This window comes from Notamacropus eugenii, chromosome 1 (genome assembly GCF_028372415.1).
Source record: "Notamacropus eugenii isolate mMacEug1 chromosome 1, mMacEug1.pri_v2, whole genome shotgun sequence".
NCBI lineage: Eukaryota > Metazoa > Chordata > Mammalia > Diprotodontia > Macropodidae > Notamacropus > Notamacropus eugenii.
The window spans coordinates 53852961-53872187 of NC_092872.1; the positions used below are offsets into that span (position 1 = coordinate 53852961).

General features: G+C 48.6%; 2 protein-coding genes across 2 annotated transcripts; one reads left to right on the top strand and one right to left on the bottom strand.

Annotated features, from left to right (window-relative positions):
- Positions 1–371: 371 nt before the first annotated feature.
- On the top strand, positions 372–5656 carry METTL26 (methyltransferase like 26). Its single transcript, XM_072601599.1, has 6 exons — positions 372–989; positions 2308–2470; positions 2826–2885; positions 4510–4577; positions 4702–4780; positions 5018–5656. The coding sequence occupies exons 1-6, from the start codon at positions 793–795 to the stop codon at positions 5063–5065; spliced, it is 615 nt and encodes a 204-aa protein (XP_072457700.1). The 5' UTR covers positions 372–792; the 3' UTR covers positions 5066–5656.
- Positions 5657–6957: 1301 nt separating this feature from the next.
- WFIKKN1 (WAP, follistatin/kazal, immunoglobulin, kunitz and netrin domain containing 1) lies at positions 6958–11960 on the bottom strand. Its single transcript, XM_072601585.1, has 2 exons — positions 11143–11960; positions 6958–8587 (listed from the first exon to the last, which is right to left on the bottom strand). The coding sequence occupies exons 1-2, from the start codon at positions 11314–11316 to the stop codon at positions 7091–7093; spliced, it is 1671 nt and encodes a 556-aa protein (XP_072457686.1). The 5' UTR covers positions 11317–11960; the 3' UTR covers positions 6958–7090.
- Positions 11961–19227: the final 7267 nt, after the last annotated feature.

A 19227-nucleotide genomic window follows, 5' to 3' on the forward strand; every position in this document is an offset into this window, starting at 1 on the left:
GCGCTCTTTTTATCCCGTTAAAATTGTTCTTTAAAAACTATTCTTTCTTTCAATAACAGATGTAAGGACCCTTTGAATTTCGTTTACTTAGAGTTAGTCTTCTAGACGGAGGTCCACGTGGAGTAGATCCCCTCTGCACGTGAAGACGGTGGTCAGAAATAGTTCCTGCACATACTACGTCCTCCCTTCCGGGTGCTGCGAGTCCCAACTCCCTCCGTAGGTGAGATACTGAGAGCACGAGCGTGGGGAGGTGTGGGAGTGTCGTCGGGGTGGGCCCTTTAATTGGGGGCTGGAGATGCCCACAGTCTTCTGGGAATTGTAGTCTTTCTCAGAAATGCCTCGGCTACGTAGCCCAAGTCGGTGGCACACACGTGACTCTCGGCCCAGGGCGGGGGCAGGGGGCAGGGGGCAGGGGGCGGGGCGTAGAGAGACCTCCGGACTACAAATCCCAGCGTACTTCGCTACCCGCGGAGTCGGGAACTGCCAGACCTGCGTCCCGCGGAGACAGGGAATTTAGGAATCCCGGGGTCCACGGTCATTCCGGCCCCCACGCCCCGTCCTGGGTTTCGTGGGTTTCCCGGTCAGATATTACAGGAGACAAATCAGGTCCTGGGGAGCATCACAGGCTAGGACAAGTAGAAGCAAGGAGGTCAGAGCATCAGGGAGACAGCCGAGTAAAGGGGGGACCGGGGAGAGATCAGGGCGAAGGAGGCGCGGGGGGTCAGGGAGAGATTAAAGGGGAGAATCGGGCGAGATCGGGGCAAGAGAAGAGGCCTGGTGAGAGGCAGGAACATGCTGGTGGCTGCAGCGGCCGAGCGGAACAAGGAGCCCATCCTCAGGGTCCTGCAGCAGTTCGTGGATCCTGCCCAGTCCAACTTCCAGGTGCTGGAGATAGCGTCAGGTTCGGGTCAGCACGTGGCCCATTTCTCGAAGGCCTTTCCCAAGGCGGTGTGGCAGCCCACGGAGGTGGACCAGCAAAGCCTCCGCAGGTAAGAAGAGGGCTGGGGAGGGGGATGGGGCGGAGGTCTCCCCCAGCGCCCCCCCATTCACTTTGGCTTCTTGGAGGGGGGTCAGAAAGGGATCGGTCATGTCGCCCATCCCTTCGTCTGCTCCGGACAGAATGCTCTTTTCTGTTCCTCAGGAGGAGGACATGGACCCCCCCAGTCACCTTTACATCCACTTCCACTTTCCCTCCTCCCCACCCCACTCCAAACAGGTCTTATCTGCCCTTGATATATTAAATATTTCCCTCAAACCCAGCCCGGATTCCTTTTTTGCAGACACAGCGGTCTGTACTGGGAGGGGTGGCAGAAAGAGAAACATTGTATTTTTTCCCCAGGAGAACTAGTTTCCAAATCTGTCTCAAACTGATGACTCAGGACACCTCCCTCGGGAGAGGAGAGGGCTAGGGATGAGCTTTTAGAGGCTGGGTGGGACACAGGGAGGTCCCTGAATTCGAGTCTGATGTCTCTTCCCCCACCCCTATCCCAAAGCCAATACCCATCCCTGAAGGAGGGCGAAGGCGTGCTTCACCCCTTTGGTCTGAAGCCTTGTAGATGAAGCAGGAACTTTTCCTGTAATCTTTAGGGAAAGGGAAGTGGACAATGGCCAGATACATCTAGGCCTGCCAGCGTTCAGGATGGCTAGCTCTAGGGAAGTCATTCTTGGTGGGAGAAGGGCAGCGATAGGGCAAACAGAATAGGATTCCAGGGTTTAAAGCTGGAAGAGGCCTTATAGGTCCAACCTCCTCATTTAAAAGATGAGAAAACTTACAGCTCCTCTGGAGTCACAGGTAAGCAGCAGAGCTCAGATTCCAGCTAGCTCCTGAAACCAATTCCAGTGTTCTTTGTAGGTCCCTGCCTACATCCCCTCCTAAAAGGTGAGACAATTCTCATTTCTTCAGTGACAATGACTGGTCGGTGAGTCATTTCTAGGATGGAGAATATTCTTGCTAGGAAGACTTCCCCAGCTGATTTGCCCCCAAGTCATTTTGGGCTGTAATAGTGCTAGTAATGTTGCTGAATCAAAGATAAACCACTGGGTCATAATCTGACTTATCTCACACATTCAGGGGACCTTAAACTAGACCCTTAGAGTTTAACCTGTTCATTTTACAAGTGTGGAAAGAGAAGTTCAGAGAGGAAACAGCTTGCCCAAGGTTACACAGTTTTTGCATCATTAACCATTGAAGCCCTTCACCCTGTTGCATTGTAAGATTCCTGTCATCCAGAATAGGAAGGGCAGTGTTTAGAGACCTAGATTCCCAGCCTTCCCTTCCCAACCTCAAGGCTTTCTCTTGCTCTCCAGCATTTTGACTTTCATCAAGAAATGGCAACTTGAGAACGTGAAGCCACCCCTGTTCCTGGATGCTTCCAGCAGCTGGGAAAAATGGGGAGGGATCCAGGCTAGGTCGTTGGACCTGGTGCTCTGTATTAATATGATTCACATCAGCCCCATGAGCTGCACGGAGGTGAGTGAGGTTCTGAGTGGACAGTGATTTCTGCTTAGAGGATGTGCAGAATATCAAAGCTGTGGGGACACCTTAGACAGAGAATGCCAGAGCTGGAAGAGCTTTTAGGACAGAGAAGCTAACATGTTAAGAACTGGAAAGGATCTTAGCTACCAGCTAGTCCAATTGCTTCATTGTTTAGCTGGGGAAACTGAGGCACAGTTCAAAGAAGAGACTAACTCACTGGCAGGCAGCAGTTGGATTCTAGTTTCTACTCAGTATGGGAGACATTTGTTAAATAGATCTATGGGAGATGCCCACTTTGGGGGTAGTTCCTCAACATTTCTGTGTTCCAGAGCCCTCTTGTTCTCCTCAGGGGTTGTTCAAAGGGGCCGGACAGCTGCTGAAACCTAATGCTTTGCTCATCACCTATGGGGTAAGTGCTGCTCAGAGTCAAGTTCTGCATTGGTGGGAATGACTCCCGCACCCTGCTGCCCCATCTTCTTTTTGACTATCCATTCCATGTACTTCTTCTACAAGATGGGCCAAGAACTTAGGAAGAAAGTAGCTTGGGGGGGGGGGGGGTAGGGCAGGCCAGGGGTATCAGTGGCCACTTGGGAGGAGGTCTCTAGTGTCCTGACCCAGGAGTCTCTTTGGCCCTGTGCTATTAAGCATTTTTTTATCCATGATAAAACCAGGGCAGACATGGTTGTAAAATTTGCCCATGCCATGAAGATGGGAGGGGATGGCTAACATGGTGGGTAACAGCACTGAAGATGGGAGGGGATGGCTGTAACATGGTGGGTAACAGCACTGGTTAGAAAAAACAATCTCAACAGGCAAGAACGATCCTCTTGACTGATTAAGTCAAAACTTCATAAAAGGAATAAATGTAAAGTCCAACACAAAAGATCAACGTTAGAAGTAGAGGGTAGAGAGGCATGACAGATCAAGTAGATGCAGTGTAGACTACTCAGTAGTCAGAACTCAGTAGCCACAAAAGTCCTGGAGAACTAAGTTCAATTCTGGGGTCACAGTTTAGGGAGAATATGAACGTACATCTACAGAGGGAGGCAATGTGGTGTAATCGGTAGAGACCTGGCCTCAGATCCTGCCTATGACACACACTGGCAGAGTGATCCTGTTTAGGTCCCAAACTTGAAGTGATCTTTAAGACTGAAAGTTGCAGATCAAGTACCAGCATACATTGGTAGGAGTTTCCTGGTGGTGTGTTCCTTATATACCAGTGAAGTAGAAGTAAAATCTGGGGGGTGGGAAATGGAGCCTACCAGGATGATGAAAGGACTGGGTATCACCTGCCATATGAGATTAGCTGAAGGAACTGGGGGATGTTCAGCCTGCAGAAGCTACTTTTCAGAGAAGGGGAAGAAATGATAACCATTTTCAAGTATTTGAAGAGCTTTCCCATGGATGATAGGTTAGACTCGTTCTGCTTAGCCCTGGGTGGCAGAATAAGGAACCATGGTCCCTTGGGTTCCATGGGGTGCAGAGAAACTGACTTAGGCTTTAGAGAAGGGGGAAAAAAAACCCATCTGAGGGCAGCCAGATGGCGCAGTGGATGGAATGCTGGGCCTGGAGTCAGGAAGATGAGTCTTCCTGAGTTCAAATCCAGCCTCAAACTTTTATTAGCTGTGTGTGACCTCAGGCAAGTTTGCCCCAATTTCCTCATCTAATAAAATGAACTACATAAGGAAATGGCAAACCACTCCAGTATCTTTGCTAAGAAAACCCCAAATGGAATCACAGAAAAACAAAAAGCAAAAAAGTGTTGGAAGCTCCCTGCACTGGGAGGCCTTCATGCAGAGACTGGATGACTTGTTAGGGGTATTGTAGGAGGGAATTTTTTTCAGGTGTGGAATGGACTAGATGGGCTTTGAGGTCTCATGACTCAAATTCTGTGAAGGTTCAGATTATTTTGGGGAAGGAGGGGATTTCGAGCTCTTCCTCAGCTTTGCATTGCCTGATCCTGATGAAGGATGACAGGATTCTACTGACTGTGACTGTGGAGTTGTGGGGGGGTATCTCAATGTCTTTGACAGCCTTATGCCATCCATGGGACCATCACACCCCAGAGCAATGTGGACTTTGACATCAGCCTCAGACACAGGTACTGGTGACCATTTCGGGGTGCTGTGGTGGTGGGTTGGACCACCATGATCTTTGCTTCCTAGGTTGGATAAGAGGCTCACTTACAAGAGTGACTCTTCCTTCCCCTATGTGATGCTTCTCAGGAATCCAGCCTGGGGGCTCCGGGATGTATCCCTTTTGCAACAGCTTGCTCAAATCAATGGCCTCTGCCTGGAGAAAATGGTAAGAACCATTTTGGACTGTGGAATAAGTGGACATTGGCCAGGGTTCTAGTTTCCCTCCTCCCCTTCTGGTTTGGGTCTCCCTAAAAGCTAACCACAGATGCATCTGAGTTTACGTTGCCTAGAGGTAACAGTAGCTACATGTCTCCTGCCAAGGTCAGCATGGAACAGCATGAGCAGGTAGTGAGCTGACCAGGGGGATCTCCATCCTCTTTATTACCCATCTTTCTCTCTCCAGATTGACATGCCAGCCAACAACAAATGCCTCATTTTCCGAAAACAGTGATTTGCTGACCCCCCAATCATCACTCCTCACTCCAGTCCTGGGAGAATTCCAGCTTTTACCACTGTGCTGGCCACACAGTTCTGCACCTTCAGAAAGACCAGGTGTCAGGTCACTACTGACAATTGTAAATTCATCTTGATATCTGGGCTAAGATCAGAGCTTCTCTGGTTAATAGGCTTCTGCCCTGCCAGTGGGAGAACATTTCTGAGCATGTCCTAGCTTTTCAGAAGCTTGGCATGTTTAGGGACCTGCCATGCAGGAAGCAGAATTGGGGCTGAATATCAAGCATTGGCAGCTCACACCCAGATCCCAGTGTCAACCAGCTCTTAGCTGGCCTCATTGTCGTGCCTAGGGTCTTCTCCCTCACCCCCCTGCATGCTTTCTAAAACATCCCTGTCTCTCCATGCATTGAGAGGCAAGAGTTTGAGCCTAGGGGGGCAAGGCTATTCATTGTAACTCCTTGCCATCTTGAATGAACTCTACTTTTTTTGGTGGGTTCTGTCTCTGTCACTGACTTACCTCGTGATCCTTTGTGGACCATAGTTTTCTGTTCATATCTTGAGTGGTTTGGAATAAAGGATCTCAGCTCTACCATTCTCTGATTCTGTGGTCACATCCTTCTTCTTGGGTGGGATAGGGTCACTGTCTGAAAACCTTTGTACAGTTGGCACTAAGCCGGTGGACCTTGTTCCAGAGAATGGCGACCATGGAAGCTAAGCAGCAACACTCAGGTGCTCCCTATGTGGAGTCTTAGCTCCCTCTCGTGGCCATGGTGAGAAGTGACTACTTGTGCTTTGCTGGATTTGGGGTCAGGGAAAAGTAAGGAGAAAAAGGAAAAGGGCCCAAGTCCCAAAGCTCTGGGGGCCAGGAAAGCTGGAACTTAGAACCTGGGTTCCCATCATTAGTGATGGGTGGATTATTTAATCAGCCGTTGCTAAAAAAAGGTCAGAAAAGTGAAGAAGGCCCCGTAATCTGGCTAAGGGCAGGCCTTAGGATTCCTTAGGATAAATGAGGCTACCCCCCTCCTTTGTGGGGCCTCGTGAACAAGGGTCTGCTCCCCTGCAAACCTTTCCTTTCAGAGGCCTGGAGCTCTCTAGAATCTCCAGGAAGAGCGCTGACCCTCTGACTTTCCCTCCCTCCCCCCACTCTCTGAAACAACACAGCCACCTCTGGGCCCCCAGTTCTGTTCCCCTCCCATCATTCTGGCCAGTACCCCAGGCTGAGAGGCCTCTGCAGGGGCCCTGTTTGCCTTGTCTCTCAGCAACCACAGCTGATCGAATGGTTTCCCTTTCTTAACCTCTGAGCCCCAGTCAGGAGGATAAGAACAAGCCTCTGACTGAAGGCCAGGAATAGACATTGCCCTTTCCCCAGTGAGAGGTCAGGCCTGGGGTTGCCCACATGAACGTTCTGGTTTGTCAGGTTTCCTTTTTAGGGAGCTCTGACACTTTTTCTTCTCATCTGGCCCTGGTGAACTCTAACCACAGCTCCAACCATAGCTCAGACCAGGGCTGCACAGGCTGTGACCATGGGTGAACCCCAAAACTGGCTGGGGGACTAGAAGGGCAGGTTCTCTGATGTAGAGGGGATGGGAGAGGATTGCGGCTATCTCCCTGGCCTAGTGTGGCTTCTTCCTCCACTGACCAGCGTTGAAAGCAATGCAGCTGTTGGGTTGACCTAGAAGAGAAAAGCCCCAAACAATGGAGAATCTGAGTCTGGGAGTTAGTAGTGTTTGGGAGAGGAGGTAGTATTTGTACAGCTGGAGGAGAAGGGGGAGCAGCAAGACAGCAACTAGAAGCCATGGAGAGTCAGGCCGGGCCTTTAGGCAGAGTGTCCAGGACCTTGATCCATGTTGGGTCCCTCTCCTCAGGAAGGGGCGGAAGGGTAACAGGGACTTGAGAGAGAAACACCTTTTATTTACCTACTCAGACACACACAGGCTGAGTGGGTTCTGGAAGGGTCTGGGAACTGGGCAGAACTCACCCCTTCAAGGGTATATCATGCCTGTACCCACACGTACCCCCAGGCTCAGTCCTGAAAACGGTTCAGCAGCTCACAGGCCTTCTTCTCGATCAACTCTAAGATTTTCTTTACCCGCTTGTCACTGGCAGTCCTGACGTAGCTGCTGGGGTGGAGCACAGCCACCCCATCATGCACCTCACCCATGATTACCAGCGGCCCATCTCCAGCTGTCATGTTGGGACAAGGGCAATCCCAGTCTATGCCAGTCAACGTCACCTCCAGATATTTGGTATCAAAGAACTTAAGGCCCATCTTATCATCCTTGAGCACGCCCTCCAGGGCAAATCGGGCAATGCCAGCATCAGGCTCCTCGATCACTTCTGTCAGTCTCCCCACGATGGCAAAGTCACTGCGGCACAGACTCAGTGCCATCTTGCTTTTCAGTCTGCAGGCCTTGCAGGGTAGTGTCCGGGGGAAAGGGCATGCATCCTCACAGCTCTCCCGGCTTTCAAAGTTGTTGGCATTGCCTTCACAGCCCCCATACACAAATGAATGACACTGTTTAAGTAGCGGGCTATAGGCCCAGCGAGCCTCCCAGCTTCGGCAAGGGCCTTGCACAGCTGGCAGGACGCAGGCATCACCAGGTCCCCGAGCACAGGCCTGTTGGCACGCCTCATAGGTCTCGAATCGGTTGCCATTGCCCGTGTCACAGCCATTGTCTTGGAAAGTGGTACACCCACCCCTTTTGGCATCAAAGTGCCACCGTACTCGGCTGCTGGTACCCTGGCAGGTTTGGCGGTCTGGCTCCTTCAGACACTCCACTGGAGCAGGGGGTGGTGGACTGGGGACTGGGAGCTCCACTCCCGGGGGCTCCCGCTGGATGACCGAGAGGGGGAAGTCGGCTCGGAGGAGGCCAGCAGCATTGCGGGCGGTGCAGGTATAGAGCCCAGCATCTTCTGGCCGTGCATTATAGACCACCAGCTGACCAATGTTGGTGACCACTACATTGCCATACATCTGATCAGGCCTCATGATGAAGTTCTCCCTCTGATCACTCTGCTTTTCCCAGGTGATGTCAGGGGGTGGGCGGCCACTAACATCACAGTGGAAGCTGGCTGTGCCCCCAGCATAGACTGACTGGTGGAAGGGGTTACTGTAGAGGGCTGGGGGGATGGGTATGTCAGGGGCTGCCCCAGGTGTAGGGGGTGCGGTGGTCTCAGGAGGTCCAGGGCTGGTGTGGGGCCAGCTGAAGACATACTTGCAGGGGACCACACTGAGCCGGAGGCCCCGAAGGCAAGCCTCGGCATCCATGTAGCAGCGGTTGTAGTAAGTGAGGCCATCTGATGCACAGGTGAAATTGGGCTCCTTCTCACAGCGGTCCCGGCACTTGCACACAGGCTGACCATCCCAAATATCACAGTCAGAGCCCTGCTGGGGGCAGACAAAGCTTTCACAGGAGGCAGCTGGTGCTGGAGCGGCCGAGCTACCATCGGCAAAGCGAGCTGCCACACAGCTCTGAAGCCCACACACATTGGTGCAGCACTTTTCAAAACCATTGCAGTCCTGGGAAGGAGGGGAGAGAGAGAGTTAGGGCCAGATGAAAGCCTTAGACCTCCTTTCTTCACCCTCCTATTTCCCATCTACCCTTTGCTCTGTCTTGTCATTCAAAAATCCAGGCCACCATCTTTGTTCAAGCCCAGTCTAGAGTAGGAGAGGTGTCCTAGATATCCCTTTTCTCTCTGGCACCCTCGGTAAACATGCCCTATATGTCTAAAGAAGATAATGTCTTTTGTGCAAGCGTTCTCTTCTCTTGGGAGAATTATTGCCTTTCCCTGTCTCTGTTTCCCTGTTGGGATGTTGGGGAGAGAAACATAGAACATCAGAGCCAAGAGGGACCACCTCCTCTTCTTACAGAAGAGGGAATTGAGGGCTGGAGAGAGGAAGTAGTTTAGCCAAGGTCAGTGAATGGTGCTTGACTCCTGCTGGGACTAATTTGGGGCTCATTCAGTGCAAACTAATTTAAGGCTAAACCCTTGGCTCCACCACTAATTAGCTGTAGAACTATGGGAAAATCGCTTCAGTCCTCTTTAGCCTCAGTTTCCTTTTCTGTATAAGAAGTATAGTAATCCCAACTGTATCCACCTTGCGGATAGCTGGAAGATCAAATGAGATGGGAAAGCACTTTGGATGTGAAAGTGTGCAAATGTAAAGTAAAAGTATTGCCTACATGCCCCTAGGCTGGGAGCTGGGTGGTAATTTCCAAAAAGACTTGAATGCAGGAAGTTAGTTAGTAATACCGAGTTAATGGAGTGATGTCTTGTAATTTAGGAAACAGAATGAAATTGGTAATAAACCTCAGAATATCGGGAAGCCTGGGCAGATTGGAAGAGGCCAAGGAAAGACAAGATTGCACAGCTAGAAATTGTGGCTTTGGGAAAGTGGTCTGGGCTTAGTGACTTCCAAGACCATGTACATAAGCCGGATAGCCCCTCTCGCCCTTTCTTTAAAGCCACATGGCCCCTTGAGAAATCCTAGGCAAGGTTAGATCACGGAAGGCCTTCGCTCCACTTTTTCATCCTTTCCCCACCTCCATTTCTGAGCCTTCATTTTCAACACAGCCAACTTGACTCACCACAAAATTAATCACTATGTGGTATAGAGAGTGGAATTCTTTTGGCATTAAAAATATATATATTTATAAAAGTGATATATATATGTATATATTTTAAAACTTTCATTGTCTTCCACTACTCCCGTCCTCCTCTCCCCCCTGTGTTACGCTCTGTTTTTGGTGAACTTTGCTTTCCCTTACTTCTGGCATGGTGTATAAATTAGGATCTAGGACATGGGACCACAAGACAATTAAGGCTGTCCTGGCTTCAGAATTGGTAAAAGGTCCTTTTCACTGGGATCTGTGTTCAGTTTGGCATGCTACTCATAGAGACTAATGGTGGAAGTGATGGGGGAGATCTGAACCCCTAAAAGGAAAGGCCCTTGAACTTTTCCACAATTTCCAGGAACCCGGTCCCTGGTGTCCAGGACTGGGTTCTCAAAATTTGTGGAAAAGTTCAAGGGCCTTTCCTTTTAGGGGTCCAGATCCTCCCCATCAGAAGGGGTGGGAATGTGACTTGTGGCTCTAGAAACTGAATTGCTTTAGCTTAGAGAAGGCTGAGGTGCAGTACGGACTCAACTATAATGCTCCAGCATATGAAAAAGGGATAGCGTAAAGAAAGCAGAAAGGAATTTGCTGCTGTACACTCCGGGTCTGGGACAAAAGGGAATGGGTTCCAACAGCAGCAGGAAAAAGTCAAGTTAGACACTGGGAAGAACTTCCAAGCTTTTCAAGGTTGGGAAATATAAGGACACCATACTAAAGGAAGACCGGAGGTAGGGCAGAGGGAAAATGGAAGAACAGCTTTTTTTATTAATCTGCGAGTGCTGGAGCATGGACTAGACTGGGGGTTCTTAAACTTTTTTGAGTCTGGGGACTTTGGCAATCCACTAAAGCCAATGGTGCCCCTGCTTGGAATGTTTTTTAAATTCATAAAATAAAATAACAGGATTACAAAGGGAATCAAGTATATTGAAGAAGTTATCAAACAATTAACAAAATGATATCACAGGTTTCGGGGTTGACCTGTACAGAGACAGATGCCATACAAAAATCTATCTAGGGATGCAACAGGAAGAAAAGATTGCAAGTGACATCTTCATGAACTTATAGGGGAAAAAATAATCTACTCTGTACTTCCCTGGCTCCTTGATTCTGGAATTTTCAGAGACTTTGGAGTTTTGTTTTTTTTTTAAATTACCTCGGGATAGCCTTTTTCTTGGTGGTAGGGGACTATTTGGGACAGAGAGATGTAGAATCTTGAATAATGATCCCTGCTTAGGGTTCTGGCTATAGTTACTTGGCGTTGAGGAGATCTGGATGGACTGTGCTGTCCATTTGTAGAGACAGGTAAATTGAGGCAACAAAGAGGGAAGTAATTCCTCTTTAGCAATTCAACAGCACTAGCCTTTGGAGAACTTCTTGCTTAAAGCATACCCTAGGCAGTGTGGGAAGGACCCCAGATGCTCTTAAAATAATCTCCCCACCTCAGCCCCCCATTTCTCACCTGATCTACATGGCATTCTCGCTCACAGGTGCTCTGGGCATCCACCCACAGATTGGGGTTGAGTTGGTTGGGGCACACACCCAGGTGGCTCATGGGTTCAGGCTTGAGGCTGGCTCCATCAGCCAGCCCTGAAAACAGGGTCAGGATCAGCAGCAGAGCCGGCATGAGGATCATCGCCTGGGCCTTCCCCCTGCACCAGCCCCCAGCACCTCCAGCTCCCTGGTTCCACTCTCCCTGCAGGCATCCACACTCTGGGGGCTCTTGGCTTGCTTTCTTGTCCTGAACAGCCTGGATCTCCTCGTGGTTTCTCTCCTCCCCTGTGCTCCAGACAGTCCTTTCCCAGTGGCTGTTTATATCTCTCCTCTAGTAAGTGGACTTAACTTTGCTCAAATTCACCAGATTCTCAATCTGTTCCGTTCCCTGGATCTACCTGAAGCCAGTGCTTGCATTAGAGGATGGCTCTTCTTGGGGTGGAATGTCTTAGCTCTTTAAATCCATTGGGGAGAGGCTGTGGGCCAGTATTCCTGAGACAGGACTAAGAAGGCAGGACAGGACCCGGGGCATCTCCTGCTTCTGAATGAATCAGTCCATGTGGTTCCTGGCCCCTCCCCAGCCTCCTCAGGCTTGTTCCCAAACAGCCCTCAGTGGCTCCCAGGGGCTGGCCAGGGCAGTGAAAGGAGAATGGGGGTGGGGCGGGGAGAGGGAGGTGCAGTCACCAGTCTGGGGAACTGTTGAGCAGACTGAGAGAGGGGGAGACAAGTGTGGTTAGGAGGGAGTCCTAGGGGGAAGGGAAGAGGCCCATCCCTGGTGAGAGAGAGAGAGAGAGAGAGAGAGAGAGAGAGAGAGAGAGAGAGAGAGGAGGTGGGAGGGGGCAGTTGTAATCTGAGTCTGGGCTTTGGGAATGGAAGCGCCACTAACCTCAGACTAACTCTGTCTTGGCAGATCAATTAGGGAAATCAAGGCTCCTACCATGGGATAAGGATGGGAGCCAAGAGAAAGGGAGCATCTATTTTCAGGGAAGATACATAGATGATTGGTCAAGCCTCCTCCCATGTGTTACCCGCCCCCAGCATGAGGAAAAACACACAAAAGAGTGTGGAGTGGCGAAGAACACTTCTTGTAAACTCTCCTTCTATTCCCAGAGAGAGCACTGCCTCACTATTCACCCAGCCTAGGATGGCCCCAAATCCATGTTTCACCTTTCTTGAGGGTCCTTTAGGGGTGTCGATCTTGGCATGCATCATTTTACTGACAGAAAATGAGTACAACACACTCTTAGAACTAGGTAGGGCCTTGGAAGTCAAGCTCAAGTCCAATGTACACGGTTTACAAGTGGGGAAACCGGCCCAGGGAAGTCAAGTGACCAAGTCAAGGTCACACACCTAATAGCAGAACAGAGACTAGAACTGAGGTCTCATGCTCTGTTTACTATTTTATGATTTCCCGAGTTCCGTGTCTCTACCCAGGTCACACATCAATAATGCCAAGGCTCCAATGAAAATCCAGGTTTCCTCACACTAAGTGAAATTTTAAAGTTCGACTTTGCTTCTAGAAACACAGGATATCTGTGTACTTTCACCAGAATACTGTGAATATGTCCAATGACCACTTGTCATCTACCCAAAATTCTGTCTTTCAATGGCCAACTCAAATTGAACCCTGCTGCAAAGCTTTTCCTAACCCATCTCAAGCCAGGCATCTCTTATCTTTTTTGAACTTTTACAACATTTGTCTGTACTTATCATTCAGGTTCTTATCATCCACCGCCTGGCATTGTTTACTCTGCCACAGATATCTTATCTCTTTGGTTGGAATGAATGATCCTTGATGATACCATAGGGATCCAACCCTACATTCTCAGAACCTAATAAATAAATAGCAGGGGGGCACAAAAATATAATAGTGTGCAGAGGACAGATTTAGAGTTGGGTTTGAGCAAACTGGGGCTCCAGGAAGGGATTTGTTCAAGATCCTACAACCCCAGGCCCTTTTGACTGCAGATCCAGAACATTTTCTAGTGGAAAAAAAAAAAAGAATCCAAGGGAAACTTGTTCCTACATCTGGTTACTATCCAGGCAAAACAGGTAAATACAACACTAGCTGTGAGGGGAGAACAATTTCCTGTTTCCAGAAAGAACCATACCCCCTACCCCCATTCTGGACTCTTCCATTTTTGATGACCTCCCACCTATCCTTTAGGGTGGGGAAAACTGCCAAAGAAGGAACAAAAAGTCCAGGGACTCAAGTACATTAGCAGGAGAAGGCCATCTGGTGGAATCCTCTCCACTTTAGAGATGAGGAAATTGGGGCCCAGAGATGGGCAGTAACTAGTCCTAGCACACACAGTGAGCTGGTAGCGGTGCTCTCTTGACTTCCAGTAGAGTGCCTCTTTCTCCAGCAATATGTTGACTTTCTATATTGGTTAATATTCAGCAGGCCATTTTTCGAATGTTTCCGTACTAGGGTCATAACATTAGTATATACAAAGGTGGCGTCTCAACCCCTTTTGAGAAAATAGCAGGCTGTTTTATGAGTGATTTAATATATTTAAATCTTCAGTTTAAAGTGACTTGGTCCCCATCTCTTGTCTTCTCTCCTCTGTTACCTCCTCCTCTTCCCAACCTCAAACAAGGTAAAGCCCCAGGACAAGTCTGTTTCTGAGAGGCCAGCTGAGGAGGAGGAGGACTTGCACTGCAACATGAATTTCTGAGGAGATACTGCTCTTGCAAGACTCTGGCTCCAGCCCTGGAGGGCCAGGGCCCCTTTAAAAGGCTTGGAAGTAGAAGGGAGGGTAGGGAAAACCCTGAGCCCTCCCACAAGAAAGATCAAAAGTGGGGTAGCAGGACAAAGGGCCCACCAAGAATCTGCCCTTTTCAATCCATCAGCACAGTCCTCAGAGGTCTGGGGACTCCAGGGAGTGATTTCCTCTGACATTTAAAGTAAAAAAAAAAGTCCCAGTGACCCTGGAGTCTGACCTTTTGACCCAAGAGGCAGATCAGAAGTGCTTGGCATTCTCAAAACAAGAAACAGGGAGAAAAAACAGTCACTGGCCAGCAAATGGAGGAAGACACCACAGTACTTGCTCCCTCCTCCAACTAATGAGAGAAGGAAGTCTGGCTCTGGGCCTGGGATCTCAGCTAGGCCAGACAGGCTCCCCTGCCCATTGTGTTTACCTGGGCAGCCCAGGCACTGTCCCAGCTGTGCCAGCCTGAGAGGACCCTGTAAGCTGGGCAGCAAACTGTTAGTGGCTGGGAGATAAGATGAGGTGGAAAGCTGTGTTCCCTTTAGGGCTGAGCTGAGAGTACTAACTTCAATCTCCTTTCTTAGCCCTCTCTTACTAGTGCTATAAAGGCAGACCACACAGTTCTCTCAGGCAGAATGTTCAGGGACTCCTGACACTTCTGATCCCTATACCCACCGTTCCACGCCACCACCACCCCTCCCTTCCTTGCGCCCAGCTTGTAAAATGCCTGAAAGTATTTGAAGAGTTCTCCCTTACAGGTACTCTGCAAGGCCACCTTATTTATGGCCTGCTCCCTTTTCCATGCAGGGGCTGGAAAGGCCTTTGGAAGAAGCTGGTATCCAGAGCTGGGAGGCTATCTGCCAGTCCAGGAAGGTCACAGAAGGGAACACCTGAGCACCTCCCGAGTCTTAACTCCTTCATTTTATAGAAAAGGATGCTCAGGGAGATTTGCTGTCACAAGCTAATAAGTGCCAGATCCAGGACCACCAGAATCAGATCCTGATCGGCAATCCAGAGTTACTTCGACCATATCGCATCAATTTAGCAGACCTCAGTTTGGGCACAACTCAAAAGAAATAGTTTTTAACAATTCTTCTGGAACTGCTTTTCCACTTCCTGGGATCTGTGGTGATAACTAAGAGGGCACGCAGCTTGAGAGACTCCAGTCCCTTGAGATCAGACATCTCTCCCAGGGCAACATAATCAATAGAATCCAGAGATTTCTGAATCAGATTTTGCCAGGTTGGGCAAAGGCCCCCAGGGTTGGAAGAGGGCAGGGGAATTAGGGGAGAAAATAAGGGAAGGAACAGGAAATGATGTGAAATTGTTGAAGATGAAGTAAGGGAAAGATTGGGGACCTCATAGTAAACACAAGTGTTACTACTGGATTTTAGGGCTAAATTACGGATGTGAATAATTTAAGGAAATGGGTCTAAACCTGTGATTTCACTGATGTGTACAGGAAATTCCTAGGTGAGGAAACTCCATCCACTAAAGCAGGTTGGCACCTTCTCTTCAACTTGGAGAGTTTTAGAGTTGTCTAGTGCTGAGAGGTTGTGACTTGCCCAGGGTCATACAGTGAGTGTTTGAGGCAAGATGTGAAACTAAGGCCTCCTGGCTCCCTGGACAGCTCTCTTTCTACTACAAGATGAAGACTTGTTAGAAAATGACATTGAAAATAAAACATCTGTGTGTGCATCTCTCACACACACATACAATCCATCTTTTTGTTCAGTCATATCCAGTGCTTTGTGACCCCATTTGAGGTTTTCTCAGATATCAGAATGGTCTGCCATTTCCTTCTCCAGCTCATTTTACAGATGAGGAAACTGAGGTAAACAAGATTAAGTGACCTGTTCAGGCACATACAGATAGCATTGGGGCAGCTAGATGGTGCAGTGGAAAGAGCACCAGTGCAGGAGTCAGGAGGACCTGAGTTCAAATCTCACCTCAGACACTTGACATTCACTGTGTGACTTTAGGCAAGTCACATAACCCCACCTGCCTCATCCTGGATCATCTCCAGTCATCCTGATGAATGTCTGGTCACCGGATTCAGATGGCTCTGGAGGACAAGTGAGGCTGGTGACCTGCACAGCCCTGCCTCACTCAAAACAAAGTCAAGTGCAAGTCATGTCATCATTTCTCTGATGGCATGGTCCTCTTTGGCAACGAAGGATGAACACACACACAGCTAGCATCTGTGGCCAGATTTGAACCTAACTTCAGACCTAGCACTCCATCCACAGTACCACCAGCTACCCTAAGCTAAAAATGTAAATTAAAGAGGAAACTCATTCCCCCCACCCCCCACTGTATAAGCAAAGTCTGGTACGAAGAGAAAGAACAATTTAGGGGTCTCAATAACCTGCACATCCCCCATAAAGTTCAAGACTGGCTGTATTTTGAATGCTTGACGTGGGGTATGAAAAGGAGAAACCCCCCCATTCAGTCAGCTTTCCAAGGAGACTCGGGGAGACCCCCAATCTTAAGAAGACCTTTGGTAATGTGTACATAAAAGGATGACCAAAGAACCCCAGGTTCCGGGTTTGGAGTCTTTTTGGTATTTGTGTTGGTATAAGCAATAATGCTGGGATGGGTTTTTTTTTTTTTTTTGGGAGGGACACAATTCTTAACACAATTGTTACTGACACTGGGTTTTTGGCTGAAACTTACTCTGATCTCAAGTTCATTACATCTCACCAAATGCCTGGAGGATAAGTATCACTCTCATGGGAGATAAAAAAATCCAGGCATGTGATTCATCCAAGGTCTCACATGATGTCAGCAGGGCAGCCAGCAACACAAATGAGGGATCCTGACACCCCCCTCCCCCAGGACCATTGCTCTCAAAGAGCAGACCACCCTGGTTAGCTCTGGCAACCTGGGAAACTATGATAACCTTGTGATGTAGCTTGGACTCAACCATTTTACAGCTGCACATGAGTCATCTGCTTCGCTCAGCCCGTTTCTGTACTTTACCCTTTGCCCTCTCCGCTAACCCCTACTTGTTCTCTGTTACCATTGACAGTGCAGGACAACAGGATCTCTCCTCCTGCTGCTTGCTGAGCACCTGCATTCACACCAGCCTTTGTTTGGATGGCTCACAGCGATCAGAGATCACAGGGCATTTTCAAAACTACCCCAGGCATCAGCCACTCTGTCCTAGAAGAATGTTTATTTACTCTTTTTTGATCAAATTTCTACCCTTTTTATCTTCCCACTCCGCAGCTGCTATTCGGATTTCCGGCACACACATACATCAGTGTTTTCTCCCGACCCAGGAGGGTATGGGAAGAGAAAAATAATTAGAAAAAGGCTTACTAACCAGGAGGAAGAGAAATGTTGGCCTTGCACTAGGCAGACTGGTAGATCGAAAAATCCATTCAACTCCTTTCTGGGCCAGACCACACAATAGGTTGAAGCTATCTGTCCTTTACTTTCCCACTTAATACCTTCCTTGGAAACAAGCGTTTGCATTAGTTCTTCAGCTGAAAGCACACAAACGAAACTGGCTAGACTGCTTGTGGCACGATTAGAACCTACCCCCTGGACCTCCCAGCTGAAGCCTAAGTGCTAACTGAAGACTTGGGAAAGTCTCAGCACCACATAAGCCACTAGAGGCCTGGAGGAAAATAAATGTGAGTTTGAATGCTGCAGGGTAAGTAGAGGTCAGGACACTGCCAGAATGGCACATTCACTGATAGGGGACCCAAGAGAGGCCAGGGTGGTAGAGTCTGCATCTGTCAACAAAGCCCTTGAGGTCAATTAAGTGGCCACAAACTAGCTCTAACTCTGTAGCTCTGATTGTGAGACTCAGACGACCACCCAGGGAGAGGAATTAGAGATGGGGGGCCTTACAACTGGCAATCAGTGGGAAATCCAAGGATTTTCACTCCCACTGTCTTCAACATGGGAGTCAAAAGACCAGAGCTATCTAGAAAAAAAGAATCACACCAACTCAAACTAATTTCTGCGAGCCTTCTGGTTGTTTAAAAACAAGGAGACTTTAATTTATATAAAACCAAACATGTATATCACAGCTGAATTACATTTACTGTACAAAGAAATAAAAAGTCAAATAGAACACAGGAATGGTACAAGTGTCAAAACAGCAGCTAAGAATAGTGTTGATATCATAAATGCCAAAACCCTTCACTTCCTCAAGCCCTTCCTCCCCATGCCACCCCACTCCCAATCCCCAAGTCCATTGTTTGTTCGAAACTTCTGACGAAAACAGATCCAGTTTTTGGCTAGGTGTCCGTAGGATCTTCTAGGTTTGACTTTTAGCACAGAAAAGCTAGGGAGAGGGTCAGAAATGGGAGACAAAGGTTATAATGAGCCTAAACTATCATCTCATTTCCTCTCTGCTATAAAGGCAAGAAACTCAATCCCTGCCCCCACATATCAAACTGCAATCAGTTAGTGGATGGGTGTTCCTCCAGATCATAAGAGGATACGACTCAGAATTCCCCAAGAGGCAGTGAGAGAGTCTGTTCCAGAAAAGGCTCCCCAAGTCCAACAACAAGAACTCCCACGGCTATCCCAATTCATTCGTTAGCCCATGTTTCCCTCAATATTCGGTTTTGAAGATGATGATTGTCTTCTGCTCCACTGGATTTGATGAGGTGATGGCTATGGGATTCTTAAATACTGGCAGCCTTCACTTCCTAGGAAGGCCCAGTAGGGGACCATTTGCCCATATATGCTAAGCACATTTTACTCTGCTCATGAAATGCATGAGCTTCTAAAAAGCAGTGGGACTTGATTTGGGAAACTCATGTTTGGGATTTGTTATGAAGTCTTTGGAGAAAGGGAAAGGAGATGAAGATGCAACTAATACACTGAAGGATGCTCCTGGCCAGCTACCACCAGCTGTGTGTGCTTGCTGAGGGCAGTCTATGCTCTTGGAAAGGTCGGAGCAGCTGCGGTTGGTGGCCACACCAACACTGAGTTGGGAAGAGGTAGAATACAGCACCGATGTGACTCAAGCCCAACACACCTCCCAGGCACAAATGTGGATGAGACAGAACTCAGTGGGAAAGGCTTAAAGAAGTGGGAGGAGCACAAGAATCAATCCCAAGCTGAGGGCAATGAGTGTCAAAACACAATAGGATTTTTTTTTTTTTTTTGTCACCAGTCTTTTGGGACACACATTTAGTTTCTAGAAGGCATCTTCAGTGGTCCTCATGGACCAAACAAAAGAAGCTATTTCTGTCATGTTAAAGATAATTATTTATCTCCCAAATTCACCCCACAGAATCTAATGAGTTGATGACAAATCTATTAAGTGTTGACAATGGGAGCTCTTGGTTCACAGTGCACTAGATTGCAAAGAACTC

Excerpts from the sequence above, each read along its gene's own strand:
- METTL26 (XM_072601599.1), top strand. The coding sequence starts at position 793 with ATGCTGGTGGCTGCAGCGGCCGAGCGGAACAAGGAGCCCATCCTCAGG. Across the intron at positions 2,471-2,825 it reads GCCCCATGAGCTGCACGGAG|GGGTTGTTCAAAGGGGCCGG; the intron begins GTGAGTGAGGTT and ends TGTTCTCCTCAG. Across the intron at positions 2,886-4,509 it reads CTTTGCTCATCACCTATGGG|CCTTATGCCATCCATGGGAC; the intron begins GTAAGTGCTGCT and ends TGTCTTTGACAG.
- WFIKKN1 (XM_072601585.1), bottom strand. The coding sequence starts at position 11,316 with ATGATCCTCATGCCGGCTCTGCTGCTGATCCTGACCCTGTTTTCAGGG. Across the intron at positions 8,588-11,142 it reads GAGAATGCCATGTAGATCAG|GACTGCAATGGTTTTGAAAA; the intron begins GTGAGAAATGGG and ends CCTCCTTCCCAG.